This window comes from Biomphalaria glabrata, chromosome 3 (assembly GCF_947242115.1).
Source record: "Biomphalaria glabrata chromosome 3, xgBioGlab47.1, whole genome shotgun sequence".
In the NCBI taxonomy this organism is placed as follows: Eukaryota; Metazoa; Mollusca; class Gastropoda; family Planorbidae; genus Biomphalaria; species Biomphalaria glabrata.
This window is the reverse complement of record NC_074713.1, coordinates 2,350,651-2,374,357: the sequence shown is the minus strand read 5'-3', so window position 1 is coordinate 2,374,357 and position 23,707 is coordinate 2,350,651. Positions and strand designations below refer to the sequence as shown.

The 23,707-nt window shown below is 40.5% G+C and overlaps 1 protein-coding gene across 1 annotated transcript in view; it reads left to right on the top strand.

The window, feature by feature from the left end:
* Positions 1–23,707, top strand: part of LOC106054554 (potassium channel subfamily K member 1-like) — an 82,327-nt gene that overhangs the window by 10,015 nt on the left and 48,605 nt on the right. The window contains exon 2 of the mRNA XM_056022885.1: positions 17,724–18,094. Within this exon, the coding sequence (XP_055878860.1) occupies positions 17,860–18,094 (235 nt within the window). The 5' untranslated portion in view covers positions 17,724–17,859. The remainder of the gene's footprint in view (positions 1–17,723; positions 18,095–23,707) is intronic.

The following is a 23,707-nucleotide window of genomic DNA, read 5'->3' as shown; positions in this document are numbered from 1 at the left end:
GAAATGTTATCAGGGGCAGTCCATATTTCTTTTATAACAGCCATCCACATGGGTACTAGAAAAAAAAAAGGACATTGCGTCCCCTTTGGATACTAAAGAAGAATAAATACACAATACACGTTGTGGGATGTGTCACTGAGTGGCATATACCGCTTGGCGCACTATCAAGGGAGGTTTCAAATCCTGACCCGAGCTGAACAGTGTTTGCTGCATGCTAAAGGCAGCACCGAAACTTTCTCCCTAGATAACTCACCACCCCCACGGGTCTACATAATAGGTTCGTCCGTATCGCACTGAGCATGCTTATAGCATGAATATTGCACTATACTGTGACTATACTAAAGTAATTCCTAAAAATAGGCCATGGTCAGTGCTTATGCCAAGATCACTTACGTAAACGAATATTGCACTATTTACTGTGACTATACTAAAGTAATTTCTAAAAATAGGCCATGGTCAGTGATTATGCCAAGATCACTTACATAGCCGAAAGGAAAGGAAAGTATTTTCCTCCCGAAGCAAGGACTGGGGATGGTCGAGTCATATTTTATAATGCTCAGGTTTTGTTAAAAGATATCTTTTTAAAATATTTTTTTTTTCTTGCACCAGAATTTTCAAAAAATAAACATTAGGGTGGCAACACTGATTCGGTGGGTCTGAAGGCATCTCCATTTCGGCGCGAAAAACGTGTCAAAACTCGATCGCGTTGGCAGTTAAAAACGCAACAGCAATGGCCAGGCAGAATATTACACCTCGTTTCTGTCATTTACTGTATTATTAAAAGTGTGTTCTTTGTATAACATTTTCCAATAAATTGAAGGGAATTATATTTCCCCAACCTAGTTTGTATATATTTCTGCTTACATTACACTTGTACAGGCCCCAAACTATTTGAGATTTGGGACTGGTCTGGTACCCTTTGTAAGTCCACATATTTTATGTTAGTGCTAAATATTTCTGTGGGCCATAGCTAAATCTAATGTTGCCAATATGTAAATCTGGCCCTTCTGTTTATCCTTTATATATGGTCAGAATTGTGATCCACGGCGAGCATTAAGAGAGAGTTTTTCTTTGAGTGCAGAAATTGTAATCAGTATATTCTATTGGTGTGGTTAAAAGTCAATTAAATGTCACTCAGTATCTACCGTTCATACTTCTGCTTAAACAAGAACGCGACTTCCAAAGTTAACGCCTTCACATTCATGAACAGTCTCGCACCGCACTGCACCATTGAACCAAAGAGATTGTTGTCAAGGGAGCCACCTCAAGGATGAAGCTCAGAACTAACTCGTGACGAAGCCCCAGAAAGCCGAGGCCAATCGTTATAGCAGGCCTCAACACTGAGCTCCGACGTCACAACCTGTGGGCAGGTGGAGACCAATAACTCTTTTGCCACGTCGCGCAGGCCTGTGACGTGGCAACTAACTATTGGCCTCCACTTCCCACAGGTTGTGACGTTGCAGGTTGAGGCTTGCTAAAACTATTGGTTTCGAGCAGGTTAACCGCCAGTGACGTCATCTCCAGATATAGATTAGGAGAGACAATCTAAGCCAAGAACGTTAATAAATGCACATAAAGTCCTAGCGTATTTCTGGGACATGTAGATATAAACTTTCTATGCCTAGCGCCAGAAAGGAAACCTAAAACGATTTCAGCAGCATCTTTCATTCAACTAGATAGTTTCAAATGTCTTTGTGGCGACCGTGGAGTTAAAATACAAACTTAATAAAATATTCATGTCATAATGTCTCAATAAATAACTTTGGATTGATAACTTTTTAACATTGAAAACACTATTCAAAGCCCTCTCCCGCCCTCAATAGTCTTTCCCTTTGACATTATTGATTCTATCTTTAAAATCTCATCTCATGGTATGAATGTTACATGTACATCTTTTTGTCAAAACATTATCGCTGTCCTATATACACAACTTTCGTTTATAGCTTGCACGTGCAGAGGATAAAAAAACACCACCACCACAATGAAACGAAACAAATTATCTTGGATCAGCTGAATGTCACAACTATTTTCCGTGTCTTTCAAGTTTGGCATTTCGGCCATTACCCAATGTTTGACATTTGCTGTAGAAGTGAACTGTACTCAATTTGGCTTGTAACTGTAAGCCAAGGCCGCTTTTTGTTTTTCTGCTTACCATAATTATGCTATTGCAAAGGGGGGTCTGACTGTGGGAGTCAATAAAAAGATCAGTATGGTCGTGTGATTTATGCTTTGGACTATCAATACGATGGTCCTGTGTTAAAACCCTGCCCTCCCGCTTGTGGTTTGCGTAATGACGTAATTTTTTTCCTACGTGGACGCACATCCATAAATAGCATCATATTTGGTGTTTCCGGTGCATAGAATACATACGTAGTGTGAGACCAACTATAGTAACAAATCGTATAATTTTTTCCTCTCTTTCTCTCTGTCTGTCTCTCCCTGTATCTCTCTCTGTCTGTCTCTCCCCGTATCTCTCTCTGTCTCTAACTTTCTCTCTGCCTGTCTCTCCCTGTATCTCTCTCTGTCTGTCTCTCCCTGTATCTCTGTCTGTCTCTCCCTGTATCTCTCTCTGTCTGTCTCTCCCTGTATCTCTCTCTGTCTGTCTCTCCCTGCATCTCTCTCTGTCTCTCCCTGTATCTCTCTCTGTCTCTAACTCTCTCTCTCTGTCTCTCTGTCTGTCTCTCCCTGTATCTCTCTCTGTCTCTCCCTGTATCTCTCTCTGTCTCTCCCTGTATCTCTCTGTCTGTCTCTCCCTGTATCTCTCTCTTTCTGTCTCTCCCTTTATCTCTCTCTGTCTGTCTCTCCCTGTATCTCTCTCTGTCTCTCCCTGTATCTCTCTCTGTCTGTCTCTCCCTGTATCTCTCTCTGTCTGTCTCTCCCTTTATCTCTCTCTGTCTGTCTCTCCCTGTATCTCTCTCTGTCTGTCTCTCCCTGTATCTCTCTCTGTCTCTAACTCTCTCTGTCTCTCCCTGTATCTCTCTCTGTCTCTAACTCTCTCTGTCTGTCTCTCCCTGTATCTCTCTCTGTCTCCCTCTCTGTCTGTCTCTCCCTGTATCTCTCTCTGTCTCTAACTCTCTCTGTCTGTCTGTCCCTGTATCTCTCTCTGTCTGTCTCTCCCTGTATCTCTCTCTGTCTGTCTCTCCCTGTATCTCTCTCTGTCTGTCTGTCCCTGTATCTCTCTCTGTCTCTCTGTCTGTCTGTCTGTCCCTGTATCTCTCTCTGTCTGTCTCTCCCTGTATCTCTCTCTGTCTGTCTCTCCCTGTATCTCTCTCTGTCTCTAACTCTCTCTGTCTGTCTCTCCCTGTATCTCTCTCTGTCTCTAACTCTCTCTGTCTGTCTGTCCCTGTATCTCTCTCTGTCTGACTCTCCCTGTATCTCTCTCTGTCTGTCTGTCCCTGTATCTCTCTCTGTCTCTAACTCTCTCTGTCTGTCTGTCCCTGTATCTCTCTCTGTCTGTCTCTCCCTGTATCTCTCTCTGTCTCTAACTCTCTCTGTCTGTTTGTCTCTCCCTGTATCTCTCTCTGTCTCTAACTCTCTCTGTCTGTCTATCCCTGTATCTCTCTCTGTCTCTAACTCTCTCTGTCTGTCTGTCTCTCCCTGTATCTCTCTCTCTGTCTCTAACTCTCTCTGTCTGTCTCTCCCTGTATCTCTCTCTGTCTAACTCTCTCTGTCTCTCCCCTTATCTCTCTCTGTCTCTAACTCTCTCTGTCTATCTGACTCACTCGACTCACGCATTGTTCACAATTCCTAATTGGGCTGACTCGTTACTCACAAGGTCAGCGCCCTCCCTGCCTGACGACATGAACTCCACATCCTCTTATGGAAATGGTCTAGCACCCCCGTTGTCTGCCAACTCCTCCATTTTTTTCTTCTGTCACTCCCGTGGGATGGTCTCTAAGCAAGCACAGCAGCTTTCTTGACAGTGGTACTGAGAAATAAAGTAGAAATACTGAAAAGATCGAAGCACAAATGTTGTGTGAATATCGTAAGTGTGTGTGTGGGCGGGCGGGCAAGAGGAGTGTAATATTGTTTATTATGTGTCCTTATAATCACCATCCATTTACAATCATTCATAGTTTTTGTTTTATTGAATTTTGTTAAATTCAGTAGATTACATTGCCAATAACACATAAGACAAAATTGTAAGTTCCATGTTTTCACAACAATTAAGGTTAAAATTGTTCAGACATTTGTTCAAACTTGACGATCCTTAGGTTGTCTATTGTCCTCTGTTGTAGACACATATGTTATATATGCCAAACGAACGAAGTCCTTGACATTGGGATTACTTCGAAAGGAACTGTCTTTAGTTTCTATGGAAGTCCAAAAATTCCGATAAACATGATGCGAAATAGTTATGTTGGTGCGTTTACCAGCTGACAAGCATGAGTTCCTATTGTAAATGCTTTTATGCACAACAAATGTGTACTTAGAACTGGGGCTAATCAACGCAAAAAAAAAATGTTCCTGTTATTATCACGTTGTGTACAAGTCGTGTGTCCTGTGCCATTGTATACTGGCTGAAAGGTCCAAATGTCACTATTATGTGACATTTGATTATGCATGTTAAAAGTGTCTGCTGTGTAGTAATTAAAGATGTCTACCTTCACTTGAACTGGTGTACTACTTGATGCCGCGTACGTCTACTCTAATAAGCAAATATTAAAATTATTATTATTATTATAGCTTTTATATAGCGCTACTTTCATGCTTATAGCATGCTCAGAGCGCTTTGGTCCAATCTCATTTGTGGACCAGTGGGGGGGGGGGGGGGAGAGAGGAGCTGGTTTTCCGTGCTGCCTTTAGGCGCTCAGTAAACACAACTCTGCCCGAGTCGGGTGTCGAACCTCGAGCCCCCTTCTAGGTAGCCAAGCCAAGCCAAGTTCACGCGCACTTGGCCTCTCGACCACGCTTCATCAATTAAGTCCTTGATCAGCAAACAGTACTTTTATTTAACTGCAAATAAAATACACAATACATATTGGCAAATCCAGCCATCAATGAATACAAGAAATTATTTACATAAACTCATCTTTATACTCTAAGAAATCTGGCAAGTACACAACTGGTGGCACTCTCTACATACCTATATGCTCTTCTAAAACATGGAGACTACCGACTTCTAAACACGTGGTCAACTCTCAGAGCTAGACTTTTTACCCATAATTCATAACTCTCCACGTGAAGCATCATAAACACAACAAATAGGTGTACCCCGTGATTCCCGACTAGTTCATGTCACTGGCTATCAAACAATGATGTGACACCAACATTATTACCATGACAGCTTTTCCCAAAATCATTAGTAGAGAAACCTCCACAAGTTGACAGACCAGCACCGGTTTTCGAATATTAACATGGCATCAAGCCAAGGTTGAGCCCAAACAGCATTGCAGTGAGCTCATGAGGAATTCGGAGGACTAGATATAAGTAGCGTATGATTTCTAGTATGTGAACATTTCGTGATGAGAACGAATGTCTGTCCTTGTTTTGTTTTGGTCGTTCATGTTACTGACCTCTGCCCCACGCCTCTCTCCTCTCTACGCTAATGCGAATAGGTTGGTGTCGTTATAATCCTACTGGGGCGCAGTGATGCCCAAAATACGGCCCGCGGGCCAGATCCGGCCCGTGACGACGTTCCATCCGGCCCGCCGAAACGTCGGCATAAAGTGTATAAAATATAAAGGTTGAAAAATGTATCTTTACCTACGTTAGGGCCCGCACTTTTCCTCCTATAAATTGGTACCACTAGCTTTAACATTTGTGCCTTTATGGAAAGGAAATTAAGAATCTACCAGAACCATTGAACGGATCTTTTTTGTGGAACATGGTACTAAGCCAACAAACTTTTTTTTTTATAAAGAAAGTCTGGCTGTTTCAATAAACAACATACAGTATTACAGCAACAGCATCAAAAAAACAATTATGACGTGGAGGATCCATGGGGATATTGACCAAAAAGAGACAAGAACATGACTTAATGGCGAGGCTACCGACTAAGTTGCTTACAATTGAAGTAGAGAACTAAAGCCATTTCCAGACACCTAGATCTAGAAAAAAATAAATTAAGGATAAACTTCCACTATACCAAATTATTAATGTAATTACTAGATCCACGGGTTTTAAATGAAATAGTTTCAGGTCAATTTCAAGGTGTTGTTTTTTAAAATCTTTTTTGGTCATGTGGCCCGCGACACGAGTGTTGAAAATTAAAATGGCCCGCAGGTTGAATAAGTTTGGGCATCACTGGCCCGATATCTGCCTGGTCGTATACGTTGCTTTGGTTAGCATTGGGCCTTAGTTTAAATCCTGCTCGTCGTCATCCCCTGCCATGTTGGCTATAGGCCAGCGGTTCTCAACCTTTTAAGCTCGGCGACCCCTTTTTACTATCCCCCACTCTGCCGCGACCCCCCCCCCCCCCATAACATACACAGCAATAGAAGAATACACTAAATACAATCCATATTTTCGATGGTCTTAGGCGACCCCTGACAAATCGTCAATCGACCCCTCAAGGGGTCGCGACCCACAGGTTGAGAACCCCTGCTATAGGCTATTGTAAGTTCGATCAAGATCACGGTGACCTAATGGAAGGGGGAGATAATCAAGAGATAACGAGAAAATTAACAGTCTTGTGTTACAAAACAATAAATCGATAACTCTTGTCTATGGAATAGCAGCATAGAGAGCGTTTTTGTGGCACAATCTAAGTTTGTCGACCAATCGCTTTGCACATGGCGTGCTAGCACGCGCTGGGACGTCTGCATGAAAAAGAAAAAAATAGCTTGTGTAAATCTTTTCTTTGTGAGTCAAGTTTGTTACAAGAAAGTCCTGCCTTAACACAAACACCAGAAGTTCGGAGACCGCAGTGACCTCATTAGTGTATTGATTGGTACAGAAGTAACTTGGGGACTAAGCAAACTTTACATTTAAAATGTTTAAAAAAATGAACAATGTCTAAACAGTGATGTCTGCAGTCTATATCCGACCCCTTGATGCTGTTCCTCCAAATCTCTGACTCCAACGCAGACAATGGACTTAGTTAAAAAAAAACAAACAATTTAAAAAATAGTTGATGCTGAATTAGCCGAAAAGGTTATGCGTCACTGCTCTAAACTAGATCTTTCATTGTAGTCTTTCAATGTAGTCTATTATTGTAGTCCTTCAATGTATCTTTTAATGTAGACTTTCATTGTAGTCTTTCATTGTAAAGTTTCAACGTAGACTTTCATTGTAGACTTCCAGTTACAGCCAATGTCTGTTGAAAGATTCACTTTTCACTTCTTCTTTCTATTAGCAGTAGGGGAAGACAATTAAAACCATCCTTCAATTGATAGATTGATTGATAGATTGATTGATAGATTGATTGATAGATTGATTGATAGATTGATTGATAGATTGGTTGATTGAAATGATTGATTGAAATGATTGATATGATTGATTGATATGATTGATTGATATATTGATTGATAGGTTGATTGATTCATTGTTTGATAGATTGATAGATTGATTGATTTGATTGATTGATTTGATTGATATATTGATTGATATATTGATAGATTGATTGATATGATTGATATATTGATTGATAGATTGATTGATAGATTGATTGATAGATAGATTGATTGATTGATTGATTGATATGATTGATTGAAATGATTGATTGAAATGATTGATTGATATGATTGATTGATATGATTGATATATTGATTGATAGGTTGATTGATTCATTGTTTGATAGATTGATAGATTGATTGATTTGATTGATTGATTTGATTGATATATTGATTGATATATTGATTGATATATTGATTGATATATTGATAGATTGATTGATATGATTGATATATTGATTGATAGATTGATTGATAGATTGATTGATTGATAGATTGATTGATAGATTGATTGATTGATTGATAGATTGATAGATGTAAGGATTGTTTGTGCATCACCATTGATGAATTTGTTGATTGATACATTCCATCATTCCCACCATATCTTATGCCCAGGCATTCATTCCATTTGTATGAAAAGACCCATAAACTCTTCGCGACTGAAGGAGGTCATAAACTGATTCAATGAATAATCATTAAACGCATAAACATTTTCTAAGAAAAAAGATTGCATTTATAAGTAATAGAAGACTTATTGCATTGACTAAATCATTTTGACTCCCAGTGGAACAGCCGCAACAGTGCCATCGGATTCTGCTCTGGGCAATTTCGATCGGTTGGGTCCATCCTGCCTTCTTTGCTTCATGTTCTGCTCTGGGCAATTTCCCTCGGTTGGGTCCACCCTGCCTTCTTTGCTTCATGATTTGTACTGGGCAATTTCCCTCAGTTGGGTCCATCCTGCCTTCTTTTCTTCATGTTGTGTTCTGGGCAATTTCCCTCAGTTGGGTCCATCCTGCCTTCTTTGCTTCATGTTGTGTTCTGGGCAATTTCCCTCGGTTGGGTGAATCCCGCCTTCTTTGCTTCATGTTGTGTTCTGGGCAATTTCCCTCAGTTGGGTCCATCCTGCCTTCTTTGCTTCATGTTGTGTTCTGGGCAATTTCCCTCGGTTGGGTCCATCCCGCCTTCTTTGCTTCATGTTGTGTTCTGGGCAATTTCCCTCGGTTGGGTCCATCCTGCCTTCTTTGCTTCATGTTCTGTTGATTTCCTTCATGTTTGATTTGGTCTCCCAGACTTTCATCTTCCCATGTGGGTTCAAGTCCAGAGCCTGTTTTTTTTTTTTTTAAAAAACGTTTTCCCTTATGCGAAACTAAGCAGATGTGGAAGTTTAGCTGAAGAGATTGGTTACGATGGACACTGGTGTTTTGGTTACGATGGACACTGGTGTTGTGGTTACGATGGACACTGGTGTTTTGGTTACGATGGACACTGGTGTTGTGGTTACGATGGACACTAGTTGTGTGGTTACGATGGACACTGGTTGTGTGGTTACGATGGACACTGGTGTTGTGGTTACGATGGACACTGGTGTTGTGGTTACGATGGACACTGGTGTTTTGGTTACGATGGACACTGGTGTTTTGGTTACGATGGACACTGGTGTTGTGGTTACGATGGACACTAGTTGTGTGGTTACGATGGACACTGGTTGTGTGGTTACGATGGACACTGGTGTTGTGGTTACGATGGACACTGGTGTTGTGGTTACGATGGACACTGGTGTTTTGGTTACGATGGACACTGGTGTTGTGGTTACGATTGACACTGGTGTTGTGGTTACGATGGACACTGGTGTTGTGGTTACGATGGACACTGGTGTTGTGGTTACGATGGACACTAGTTGTGTGGTTACGATGGACACTGGTGTTGTGGTTACGATGGACACTGGTGTTGTGGTTACGATGGACACTGGTGTTGTGGTTACGATGGACACTGGTGTTGTGGTTACGATGGACACTGGTGTTTTGGTTACGATGGACTCTGGTGTTGTGGTTACAATGGACACTGATGTTGCAAGTCTGCTAAAGACCTTGATGTCTGTAGGACACGCTGAGGGTAAAATACACCTTTTGTGCGTGAATAACTTCCCAAGTAATTTAATGCCATGCCACGATTATCTCGTCTGTCTGGAGGAAGGTGTCAGCAGCCACCGCACACAATGTGACAGAATAAGCGCCGACTGAGAGAATTAGGCGCCCCTCATAAGTCTTTGTGTGACAAGCTCTAGTATTAGAGCCGGCATCGCTGGGTACGGGGAAAGGACAGACAGTGCCACGCTAATTGAATTCAGGTCTTACTCAAGATTGAGCAAAGAGCTCTCTCTCTCTCTCTCTCTCTCTTTCTTTCTCTCTCTAGCTTTTTTCTCCGGATTTCAATCTTTTTACACTGTCTCTCGTCTTCTTCTTCTTGATTCAATGCGATATAATTCCTATCCTCTGGGTTTATTATCTAATTTGTAGCTCGAGAGGTCGCCTACGGAAGAGATGAAATGGAAATTATTGCTTGAAAAATTGTTAAAGCATTTATGTTTCTCACCAACAAATTAGTTTTTACTGACCTCCGTAGGGAAATGTCATTGTTTTGTGTGTGTGTGTTGTCTGCCTGTTCATCTGTCCGTCTGGTACGCGTAGATCTCAAAAAACGAAACGCACTATGCGATTTTTTTTTCCATCGCTCGTCACGTGATGGAAATACGTGCAACGGATGTCTTTCGGTATAACCCCTCCGAAGTTTCACAATTACAAAGATTTAAATTATTTTTTTTGGTTGTTTTCTAAGTTTTAATGTCCTGCATATTTCATCCCACGTTTATCAGATTTCTGATCTGCTCGTGTGTCCACCATCCAGTTTCGTCATCCCTTGTGTGCCTCCCACACAATGAAAACCGTTTCACCCGCTTCCCTATTTAGTTCAACGACTGCCATGCCAGTTCGCCTAACCGAACAGAGGCGTAGCTTGGGCTGGGGGAGAATTTGACCCCCCTCCACGGGCCCCCACTTGAGAGGTCCCCAAATAAGAGTTTTTAAAAATTAAATTAAATGTTAAATATTACGCAAAATGCAGGGGCCCCCAAAGGGGTCAAGCCTCCCCGGGCGCCCAAATGATGGCAAATTCCTAGCTACGCCACTGTAACCGAATCTCTTTGCTCTTATTTTATTTCATTTCTTCTTCTGTCCTCAACTCCTCCCCCCCCCCAACCCTCTCGCTTTCTGTCTGTCATCAGACAAGAGCCCATTTCCTGCAACTGAAAGGTCATTAGCTGATCTACTGGCAGATGTCTGTGAAGTGAACACGTCCAGGCGTTTCTCTGGACTTGTGGTCACTCCGTCAGCTTCTTCCTCTCTCTCGCCCTCCGGTATCTTTCTCTTGCTCTCTCTCTTCTCTCTCTCCTCTCTCTCTCTTCTCTCTCTCTCTTCTCTCTCTCTCTTTTCTCTCTCTCTTCTCTCTCTCTTCTCTCTCTTTTCTCTCTCTCTTCTCTCTCTCTTCTCTCTCTCTCTCTTCTCTCTCTTCTCTCTCTCTCTCTCCTCTCTTCTCTCTCTACTCTCTCTCTCTTCTCTCTATCTCTCTCTTTCTTTTCTCTCTCTCTTCTCTCTCTCTTCTCTCTCTCTTCTCTCTCTCTTCTCTATCTCTTCTCTCTCTCTTCTCTTCTCTCTCTCTCTCTCTTTGACTCCCCTTCTCTCCCCTGTCCCCCTCACTGTATTGGCTCTTGTGCTACTTCTCAACGGATTCTTTTCTTAATGGCTGTTCACTGTCCACTAAATAGCTTTCAATAAGTATCGACCTCAAGTGTCGACCTCATTGTCTGGGCTAGACGTGAACATTTAGTCAGATGATGCAAGAAGGAGAGAGAAAAAGAAAAAAAAAAGAGAGTTGAGTTTGAGTTGAGTTTTTGAGTTTAGGCACATCGGCACAATTTAGGCCATTTAAGGATCACTCTCCCTCTACATAACAAGGGCTAAATTCTATACAGTTAAATCGTTAAAAACAAGGTCTATTCACAGTTAAAATAGAGAGAGAGAGAGAGAGAGAGAGAATTAAAGAAAAGAAAGAAACAAAAAAGGGGAAAAGAACGATACAAATAAAGAACAAAAGAGAAATAAAAAAAAAAGAAAGAGAGAAACAAAAAAGAGATCAAGTTAAAGAGACTAAAGGAGAATGTGAGCAAGAGAAAGTGACAGATAAGATTAAGGCTTGCCTTCGGAGTTCGAAGATTAATGAGGGATGCGGTATTTAAGTGAAAGAGAGAGAGAGAGAAAAAAAAAGTCTATTATAAAAACAGAAAGAGAGAAAGAGAGAGAGAGAAATACTACGAGATAACGTATAGACCATTTTTCTTTGAGACCATTGAGATGAAACAAAAGAACTGCATTCACTATTTCACTATTCTATACTAACTTCTTGGGCCTTTGCACGAATTGAACAAAGACAATACCTGGACCACCTGGTTCGAATCCTGGTGAAGACTTTTAATTTTGGGATCTTCGGGCGCCTCTGAGTCCACCCAGCTCTAATGGGTACCTGACATTAGTTAGGCAAAAGTAAAGGCGGTTGGTCGTTGTGCTGGCCACATGACACCCTCGTTAACCGTAGGCCACAGAAACAGATGGCCTTTACATCATCTGCCCTATAGACCACAAGGTCTGAAATGGGAACATTCCAAGTTGTGTTTTACAGGCGACCCCAAAAAAAGATGCAAGTTTGTTTTTCTAATCTCACAATTACCTTCATTACTAGATCGAGTCGTCGTTGATCATTTCACCTTTTTTTATTTGATTTGACACGAAAAATTGTTCATTTAAAGCTCTTGGATTGATAATTACAGCATCATTCTTTACCACCAGTCGACTGACCATCATTCTTTACCACCAGTTGACTGACCATCATTCTTTACCACCAGTTGACTGACCATCATTCTTTACCACCAGTTGACTGACCATCATTCTTTACCACCAGTGGGCTGACCATCATTCTTTACCACCAGTTGACTGACCATCCCTCTTTACCACCAGTTGAGTGACCATCATTCTTTACCACCAGTGGGCTGACCATCATTCTTTACCACCAGTTGAGTGACCATCATTCTTTACCACCAGTGGACTGACCATCATTCTTTACCACCAGTGGACTGACCATCATTCTTTACCACCAGTGGACTGACCATCATTCTTTACCACCAGTGGACTGACCATAATTCTTTACCACCAGTTGACTGACCATCATTCTTTACCACCAGTTGACTGACCATCATTCTTTACCACCAGTTGACTGACCATCGTTCTTTACCACCAGTGGACTGACCATCCTTCTTTACCACCAGTTGACTGACCATCCTTCTTTACCACCAGTTGACTGACCATCATTCTTTACCACCAGTGGACTGACCATAATTCTTTACCACCAGTTGACTGACCATCATTCTTTACCACCAGTTGACTGACCATCATTCTTTACCACCAGTTGACTGACCATCGTTCTTTACCACCAGTGGACTGACCATCCTTCTTTACCACCAGTTGACTGACCATCCTTCTTTACCACCAGTTGACTGACCATCATTCTTTACCACCAGTTGAGTGACCATCATTCTGAAATATATATTCCAGAAATTCGAATACAGATACGCATCGGCACAGACTAGCAAACACACAACCACCTCACAAGTCCCATAATCTATCTTTCCTCGAACTCTGAGTGGGTTTGGTGGATTAACCGAGCATTGCTAGCGGATAGTTACCATGGTAACTGGACACCATCTGTCTTCTCGTGAATAGTTTCCAATAAAAAGAGACGTCTGATTAAGTTAACAGGGGCTTTGTGATTCTATAGGGATATGTACACTTTATACAGCCCATGTACACTTTACACAGCCCATTTGTACACTTTACACAGTCCACTTGTACACTTTACACAGCCCATGTACACTTTACACAGCCCATTAGTACTTTACACAGCCCATGTACACTTTACACAGCCCATTTTGTACTTTACACAGTGCATTTACGCTTTACACAGCCCATGTACACCTTATAAAGCCCATTTTTTACTTTTCACAGCCCTTGTACACTTCACACTGTCCATTTGTACTTTACACAGCCCATGTACACTTTACACAGCCCAATAGTACTTTACACAGTACATGTATGCTTTACACAGCCTATATACACTTTATAAAGCCCATTTTTACTTTACACAGCCCATGTACACTTTATACAGCCCATGTACACTTTAAACAGCCCATGTACACTTTATACAGCCCATGTACACTTTATACAGCCCATGTACACTTTAAACAGCCCATGTACACTTTAAACAGTCCATGTACACTTTACACAGCCCACATACAATTTACACAACCCATGTACACAGCAATCCTGAAGTGTGTACACTTTACACATTCCATATCCAGGTCGTGCGGTATGAGCGCTGGGCCGAGACCATCCGTTGTAGAAGGCCTGGACACTGGTCAGTGTCCGAAATACTATAAGGAATGGTCTCGGCTGGACTGTCAATTAGTCGTCACGAGGATCGCGGGTTCACACCCTGCCTGCTGCCGGTCGTCCTGCGTGAGGTTCTGACTAGGATGTAGATCAGCGTTTCTCAACCTTTTAAGCTCGGCGACCCCTTTTTACATTCTGTACATTCGTACAAGGTAACGTCCGTCTCGAATTGCAAGTTGCAATTGAATTTTCTTTCTTTTTTGAATGAACGAAAAAAAAACTTAAATCCCCAGAAATAAACCCAATAGTTGTAAACCAGTTGGTAATAGAAACTTTCATAAATCACATAATTTATATGCCTAATAGTATGAGTCTGTAGTCCTTGACCCCTACCTCTTATATAAATAAACAAGTCTATCAAATCTAATCCATTAAACATATTCTTTCTAATGGTCTCTACATCTATACTTTAAGAGAGCGATGCCTTAACTATGACCCCCCGGGGCACATCCGGTCGGTGTGACTGAAATGTAATGAAGCTGATTGGACATCACTGCTATAAAATACATTTAATACATAAAATACTTTTAATACATAAAATACATTCTTATATGTGCCTGTCAATGAATTCAAGTATCCAGTAACTTTCATATCCACACTGACCAATGTAATGAATCAACTTTGTGTGCATTCATTAGACTTAAACCAAATACCCATCCGTGTAAGTATCACGTGTCTACGTCTCAACAGTGCTGGATTTCAAGCTACCATAATAATAATAATAACAATAATAATAATAATAATAAGGCCCTAAACATTCCTAGGAATTTCTTTAATAACTACCTAATTCAATAATAATAATAAGGCCCTCAACATTCCTAGGAATTTCTTTAAGAGCCGCCAAATTCATTTCGCCTAGGGCCCTAGGTCCTCCTGTTATCCAAGGCCGGACCTGTTGGCATGTCAATCAAATGCATGAGCAATGAATATGGTTAATGTTTTTTTGATGAAGCTGAGTGTTTATGCATTTTTAAAATCTCTGGGTTTATTTCGTTCCCTGACCTAATAGATTGCCTTAACCTTGACCTTGATCTCAATTTTAAATTTACAAACGAAAATTGAAACGATCGATAATCCGGTTGTACCCATCTCGTCCCCTCACTACTGGCGAAATGTCACATCAGACGACCAACAAAGTTGTGATGTCAGTCAGGTATTGTTGTCATCAATCACGCCCCCCTCCCCTCGGGGGGTAGAAGAGAGTCCTCAACCGCGGGACGTGCCGCTGATCAATACCGGTCATCCCTTTATATCGCTGGAGAGCAACGAAGGGGAGGGCAGTCTTAGCCACAAGTAATAATAACAGGACTTCCGGTGTTCTACTATCGTTTTGTTCCCCGTCTTTTGTTTTGACCACTAACAACGTAGACATCTTAGAGAGGGAGAAGACAGTGGAGGGAGGAGTGTGTCGATGTATTACTCCCTACTCGGTGTGGATGTAAATCATGGGCTTGAAATTGAATGTTGTTTGGAAAGAGGTGAACAGCTGAATGAATATTAACGAGAAAGATTTAACACGTTTAACTGATAGTTGGAAGAACGCAGATAAGTCATACTTAATTAAACCTCATTAAAGGTATTTAAAGGTCATTAAATGCAACGTCATCAGACTATTAAACTTCATTTAACTGGGCTAAATTTAAGTATATTTAACATAAATAAATACATAAAACCTAACTAAACTTCAGTAAATTTACGCCTAAATAAAATTCACAGCTTGGTAGCCGAGGTGCACAGAGAGGGATCCATGATTCGAATCTTGGTGAAAAACGAGATTTTGACATAAGTTGTTTTTTTTGGAATTCCACCAAACTCTAATGGGTACCTGATATTAGTTTGAGGAATGTCAAAGCGGTTGGTCGTTTTGCTGGCCACATGACACCTACGTTTAACTGTAGAAATAGATGACCTCTACATCATATGCCGTATTGATCGCAAGGTAGGAAAAGAGGTACTTGACTTTACTATTGGTTAAAAATCATTAAACGTCAAAAAAATGGAACTAAACTTCTTCTTCTTGAAACTGTCAGGTAGAGTTGAGCCTTCATCTCTTGGAACTCTAAGCCAGCAAAAGTGAACAAGAGCTCCCTCTCACTGGCCTGAAAGAGAACACTGTACACCGTTCTGTCTGACGGGTGGGTCAGACTCGCGGCAAGAGGCCGCGTACACTAAGACCCCCCGCCATTTTCCTTTTCTATACCAAGCTAACCGTGCGGGACACGCCATTTATGTAACGGCCCCTTGAGGAAACAAAAAAATCTTAGGACTGCAATTTCCATAAAAGGATGGGGAGTTCATGTCATCAGGCAGGGCGCTGACCTTGTGAGTAACGATTCAGCCCAATAAGGAATTGTGAACATGCATGTGTCGAGACAGACAGACAGACAGACAGACATAAAGACAGAGAGATAGAGAGGGCGAAGGGAGAGCATCCAATAGTTTCAACAATGATGGAATTCTTCTTGGAGTTATTTCCCCTCCTTCCTTCCAAGCCCTTATACCAGCGGTTCTAAACCTATTAAGCTCGGCGACCCCTTTTTACAATCCCTCACTATGCCGCGACCCCCCCCCCTTCACACACACACAGCAATAGAAGAATAGACAAAAACAATCCATATTTTCGATGGTCTTAGGCGACCCCTGGCAAATAGTCAATCGACCCCCCAAAGGAGTCGCGACCAACAGGTTGAGAACCCCTGCCTTATACTTCCAATGTAAAGCAGTGTTTCCCAAACTGTGTTCTGCGGAACCTTACTGTCCCGCGAGGCCTAGATAGGTGTTCCATGAGCTACTATTAGGCCACCACGTAAATTAATCTCTCTAAAAAATAAGCAAAGTGTTCCGCTAAATACTCAGAAGGTGCGAAGTATCCCATCAAGGAAAAGGTTTGGGAATCACTGCACTACGGAGTAGTCTATCACGTGACAATCTACAAAGACGAGAAATGACGTCACGACTCTATTGTAAAAATAAATTCTATGCGTATCAAAGTGTGAATCTAGACACAAGTAAATGTTTAATATGAAGTGAAACATTATTATATCAACTCAGTCTGTCTGTCTATCTATCTGTCTGGTAAAAAGTTTGTACACGTTATTTCTCCAACACCCAATCTCGGATCAAGTTGAAATTTTGCATAATTATTTCTTTTTTTTTTGACAACACAAGAATCAATAAACAAAAATAACCAATTAGTTATATTAACTATTGATAATTAATTATTTTGTTTGGTAACTCTAACAAGGAAAAAAAATTGTGATTGTCTGAAGTGGTGGTATAAGCTGAATTAGTCCCCTTTATAGGTCGTCGTCTGAGGCTTAGTGAACACAAACCTGAAATAGAATCTATAAATAACTCTACAATCTTCCATGCTCATATGCTCTTCACTAGAAGAGTGGTTACCGTGTTGGCTTGAGAAGCCTGAGAAGGCTTTAGCCCACGAGTTCGAATTCAGGTCTTTCACATGCATATAAAAAGCGATCACCCAGTTACCCCGTTCTTTCTCCCCCACACCTTTCGAACTGGTTCCAGACAAGTGACAGGATCATAGAGCAGTGAGAAAGCTAAAAGCATGAAAGTGCGCTAAACAAAATCAATTGGTAAAAATATTTCTAATCGCACAGTTTAGATCTATTACGAATTTAATTAATTACATGACTGATCCAAACTAACTAATTGATACACTTAATATAAACTTTTTTTTAAATATTTTTTTTTATTTTGCTTGTTTATGCTGCAATAATATATACATTTTTTTTTTCATTTATCTTTTCAGAATACCCGCGCGTGCAACGGAGCAGCATAAACATCTGTCAGGATGCTGTGACTGTATATTGCATGAATAACTTGAACAGAAAATATTTTTATTAATAGTTTTAGCTTCTTTGTTATAAAATAATATCCCCAAAGCAATGCCTATGGCCAACGACACTATACCTCTAGCGGCGCAAGGGGCAGTAAACAGTTCTCGGCTGATTCACCGGAGTAATTTTCGATTGTTCGCCCTTGCCATATTCTACATTCTCTTTCTGGTGATTGGCGCGGCCGTGTTTGCCGCCATAGAAGGACCGCACGAGTCTCGTCTGGTGGACCACGTCCGTGACGTCAGATACAGTTTTTATGACAAATACAAGAAATGCATTAGCGGTGAGTAGAGTATATTTAATGTATTTGTACATTTAGGTGTTGTTGTTTTTTTTTATCATGTTACGCAGGGGCGAACTGGGTGTGAAAGTCGGCATTTTCATTACCATACAATCGGGTCGAAAACTGCTAGCATTGTGAATTTGTGATAGTCATCCATTCTTAGGCCTACTAGTCCACTAATATAAAGTTTGATAATGCATAAAAAAAACCCTGAACAATTGTATCAATTACAAAAACATGTACATGTAATTGTACTATGCCATTCACTAATAATACTAAGCTCTACGCCTTGCGGGAGGCGCGGTTGCTGAGCGTTAAAGCGCTTGGCTTCCCAATCGAGTCCCGGGTTTGAATCAGAGATTTTTTAATTTCGGGATCTTTTGAGCGTCTCTGAAAAAATACACCCAGCTCTAATGGGTGCCCGAAATTAGGAAAAATTAAAGGCGGTTGGTCGTTGGTTGACAATTAGCAATTATACATAAAACACTGAACCACAATCTTCAAATACAAAAACAAAATTTAATAAAATACTCTGAAAAACACAAAGATAAAGGCACATTCTTCGTTCCATATTCTAGGACAAATTTGTACAAATGCTCTTTCTTCCCTTGCGCTATTTGAGCATGGAATGGGTTGTCTGAGCTAGCCAGGAAAGACCTTATATTAACTCACTCTGTAGTCTTAAAAAAAAGAATTTAAAAAAAGTTAAATCCTTTATTTTGACAAGCAAGGAAAATAAAGCCAAGTTTAAGTCTTTAATTAACATACACAACTAGATTAATTATCTTCTCGATTGAAGGAGCGTCTATAATTTATAAGATATGATCAGATTATCACTCTTATCTTGTCTTAGAAATTACAGACGTTGCTTTAAAACAGAAGATGACTACTCCATACGAGTGTCCCTGTGTCAATCTAGACATGCTGTTAATCAGTGACTAAATCTCTGCAAATTCATTGGTTTTTCCTGGCTGGCTCTAATAGCACTAGGGAAGATGGAGCATGTATAAAAATTTGTCCTAGCGTGTGGAATAAGAAATATGCCTTTATTTTTGTGTCTGAGTATTTCATTAGGTTTTGTTTTTCTATTTGTATGTTATGGTTTAGTGTTTTATGTAGGAATAATTGCTACTTTACTTTTTATTCTTCTATCCAGATTCACTCTAATTCACTCTAGTCCAAACCTTTTTTTTTCCCTGAATTCCTGAATATTTAGCGAACACTTTGTTATGTTATTAGAGAGACGCACACACACGGTGGCCTACTAATTGATTGTTCCAGCAGCTGGTGGAACAGCCATTCAGGCCTTGCGGAAACACTGACCTAATTCTTATTCTTCACATTTTTACTTACTTTGTGCCGTTGCTGTGTCATTGAGAGTTTTTTAGTAGATCGACCAACGTTATTGGCTCACATTCAAATCAACCCGCCCACAGTCTCGGCGAAGTAAAAAAAAAAAAAAACGATCTCGAAATATCAAAAACCTCCGAAAAAAAAAGGGATGGTGAGGATAAGGAGGGAAACCAATTAAGGTTAACAACTCCTACAGTTATGGGTCAAGGAGGATTCCTGTTTCTTACGTTGAGTTGTGTAGGGTTTCATTTTTTAAGAGTACATCTATTCAGAGCGGATACAAAGGGATGAAACTCCACATCAAACTCGACGAGGAATGACCTCCCTTGGCCAACCAAAACCAAATAAATGATCATGGTGTAATGGCGTGCTGGAGTTCCGGGACTGGACGTTTGGCGTGACTTGCGGGCTTACAGGCCAGACACGTTAACTGGACTTTGGCCATGCTAGATGTCCACTCGTTCGAGTCGGGTGCGGGGGATCGATATTATATTAGTGAGATTGTAATAGAAACATGGTCAGGTCAAGTATGAAGCCACAGAAGACGAGCTACAAGGGAAATAATCAAAGAAAAGCGTCGGATTTAAAGAGAAACAAATTCCCAAGGGGAGAAAACAAATAATAATACCAAACCAAACCAAAATGATTTGCCTAAGACTGAAAGTAGGAACATCTAGTGAAGTAGTTCAGACGAAACAAATTGTAAAAACTGACCAAAACGGAGCGCTATAGTTCAAGAACAAAATTTATTTAATATATCGTGTATCTCTTCCTTTTTAAAGTATAGTCTGAAGGAGATCTATGGCACAAATAAACCTGAAACATCACCAATGTATATATTATTTCACGTGACTACCCAGTGGCGACCTGCAAATCTAACCACATCTAATGCTGATGAAGTTGTCGTCAGGAGTCTCATTCTCTCTCTGATGTCTCTCTTTTTGTCTTTTCTGTCCCTTTTTCTGTTCCTTTCTCTCCCACTTTCTGTCTCTCTCTCTCTCTCCCATCCACTCGTTTGTATCACATTTCTACTTTCTCCCACAAATTTTTTCTTCATTTTGTTTCTCTCTCTCTCTCTTTATCTCTGTATTTCTATAACAATATCTCTTTCTTTCTCTCTCTCTCTCTCTCATTGATATGCCTTACTTTATCTCTCTCTACATCTATCTGTTTGTCTGTCTGTCTGTCTACCTGCCCGCTCTTTTGTTTACCATCCTATTTCTCTCTCTCTCTCTCTTTTCTCTTCCTCTCTCTCTCTGTCTCCGTCCGTCTCTTGACAGTGTGTGTGTGTGTGTGTGTGTGTGTGTGTCTAAAGATCTTTACTAAAAGACTTTTATAGTCAATATCATTTCTGACTTAAACGCTCCCAAACTGCTCTATCTTGCACTGTCTCTCATATTCAAGTGAATCACATCCAATACACACCACCAACAGCTTTGGGCTAATCTTTCATTTAAAATATTCTAAGCCCGAAACTAGTTTAAAAAAACGACATCGATTTCTAGCGTCAAAAGCCCCTGGAGAGCATACAAGGGAGACAAGCTTATTTGGCAAAATCTATAACTTCACTTTTATTTTTTTTTATCTACTCGCGAGCTAATTTTTCCTTGATATTAAATCGTTAATTAGACTGAGAGGCTCTCAATCTGTGGCACTGGTAACATCCATAGAAAATCGGGAAATGCTTGGACGAAATCTGAGTAATTACTGACTATATTTTCTAAATAATATATAATCTCTGTAATAACTCTAATATCTTCATTTGTGATGAGGTCTTTAATTAAGTGTGAAAGTGATACCTACAATCATTTTGTAACATCTCAATGCCACACACACACATATATACATATGTTAAGGTCATCTGTTTCTTTAGCCAACAGTTGCAAAGGGGAAAGATCGTCTCTCGAGACGTAAAATGCCACTATTTGTCAAATACAAACATGGTATACATGGCGTTTCTTCCAAACTGGGGGTCCCGGGTTCGAATCCTGGTGAAGACTGGAATCTTTGGGCGCCTCCGAGTCCACCCAGATCTTATGGCTACCTGACATTAGTTAGGGAAAAGTAGAGGCGGTTGGTCGTTGTGCTGGCCACATCACACCCTCGTTAACCGTGGGCACACAGAAACAGATGCCATTTACATCATCTGCCCCATAGGTCGCAAGGTCTGAAAGGGGAACTTTATACATTAACATGTTCACATAGAAGGTAGAGGAACGGTGTAAATGTTCAATCAAGTAGTGGAACGCTGTAAATGTTCAATCAAGTAGAGGAACGGTGTAAATGTTCAATCAAGTAGTGGAACGGTGTAAATGTTCAATCAATCTAAAACTAACGTCATGTCTAGTTCAAACATTGGTTCAACACTTTAAGTACAAAACAAAATAAACCACACACCAGAATCGGTACGATATAAAGTGAATGCGCTGTAATGTATCAAAGACCACTCGGTAACAGCTCTCACGCACGTATTAGGCTCAATAAATAACATCACTTAGAGTGCTACCTATGAGCTACAAAAAAAACAACAACAACACAACACGCTGTTCAATAAATCTATAGCGAAGCAGATGGGCTTGTATCGGCGTGTGACAGCGGACTATCACATAAAGATGTCAAGTCGAACAAACGAGCCCATGTCGTTGTCAACGTGTAGAGGGGATGGCGATCTCACCGTCGAGCTCGTGAATGCGAGATCGCACCCTGGTATCCTCGTTTCCTTCCCCTGTCCCTTAGTCTGTTGGACCGTTGGGGCACCACACACGATTTGTCCACCGTCTTTTTCTATTCTTCTATGTCTTTTTTGCCTTGGAAAGAGCCTCTTTCTATGGCAAGCCCGTCCATCTTTTATGTTGTCTTCCCATCGCTTTCTCTGTCTGCCTCTTCTTCTTTTTCCTGATACTGTTCCCTGAAGGAAGGGCTTTGCAAGTCCCGAAGGACTTGTAATATCGCGATAGAGTTTTAGTTTGCGTTTTGATTTTTACAATAGTTAGCAGGTCGTCGTGGGGTCCAATCTCAGTAGCCTCTAATCTCTTCGATTGTGATGCGGCCTTTAAATGTGATACCTAGGATCCTCCTTTAGCACCCCAGTTCTCTTTCTAGGATCCCCTTCTCTAGTTCTGCAGTCAGCGTCTAAGACTCACAAGCATCCTAGTTTACAAGATTTGAAATGGACACTATAAGAAACGAAGACTGAAGAAATGGAAACATTAAAATCTGTGCCCAATGAAAGATTACGAATCGAAGAATATAAGTTTAATACAATCAGCTGCCTCTCTGGTGAGGCACTAATTGGTTAGGTCTGAAAATAGCAAGCTTTGACAACATTATTTGCAGTATCAAACTAACAGTACAATGTCAGACCTGTTAGTATCAAACTAACAGTACAATGTCAGACCTGTTAGTATCAAACTAACAGTACAATGTCAGGCTTGATAGTAGCAAACTAACAGTACAATGTCAGGCTTGATAGTAGCAAACTAACAGTACAATGTCAGACTTGATAGTATCAAACTAACAGTACAATGTCAGACTTGATAGTATCAAGCTAACAGTACAATGTCAGGCTTGATAGTATCAAACTAACAGTACAATGTCAGACTTGATAGTATCAAACTAACAGTACAATGTTAGACTTGATAGTATCAAACTAACAGTACAATGTCAGACTTGATAGTATCAAACTAACAGTACAATGTCAGACTTGATAGTATCAAACTAACAGTACAATGTTAGACCTGATAGTATCAAACTAACAGTACAATGTCAGACTTGATAGTATCAAACTAACAGTACAATGTCAGACTTGATAGTATCAAACTAACAGTACAATGTCAGACTTGATAGTATCAAACTAACAGTACAATGTCAGATCTGTTAGTATCAAACTAACAGTACAATGTCAGACTTGATAGTATCAAACTAACAGTACAATGTTAGACTTGATAGTATCAAACTAACAGTACAATGTCAGGCTTGATAGTATCAAACTAACAGTTCAATGTCAGGCTTGATAGTATCAAACTAACAGTACAATGTCAGATCTGTTAGTATCAAACTAACAGTACAATGTCAGACTTGATAGTATCAAACTAACAGTACAATGTTAGACTTGATAGTATCAAACTAACAGTACAATGTCAGACTTGATAGTATCAAACTAACAGTACAATGTCAGGCTTGATAGTATCAAACTAACAGTACAATGTCAGACTTGATAGTATCAAACTAACAGTACAATGTCAGACTTGATAGTATCAA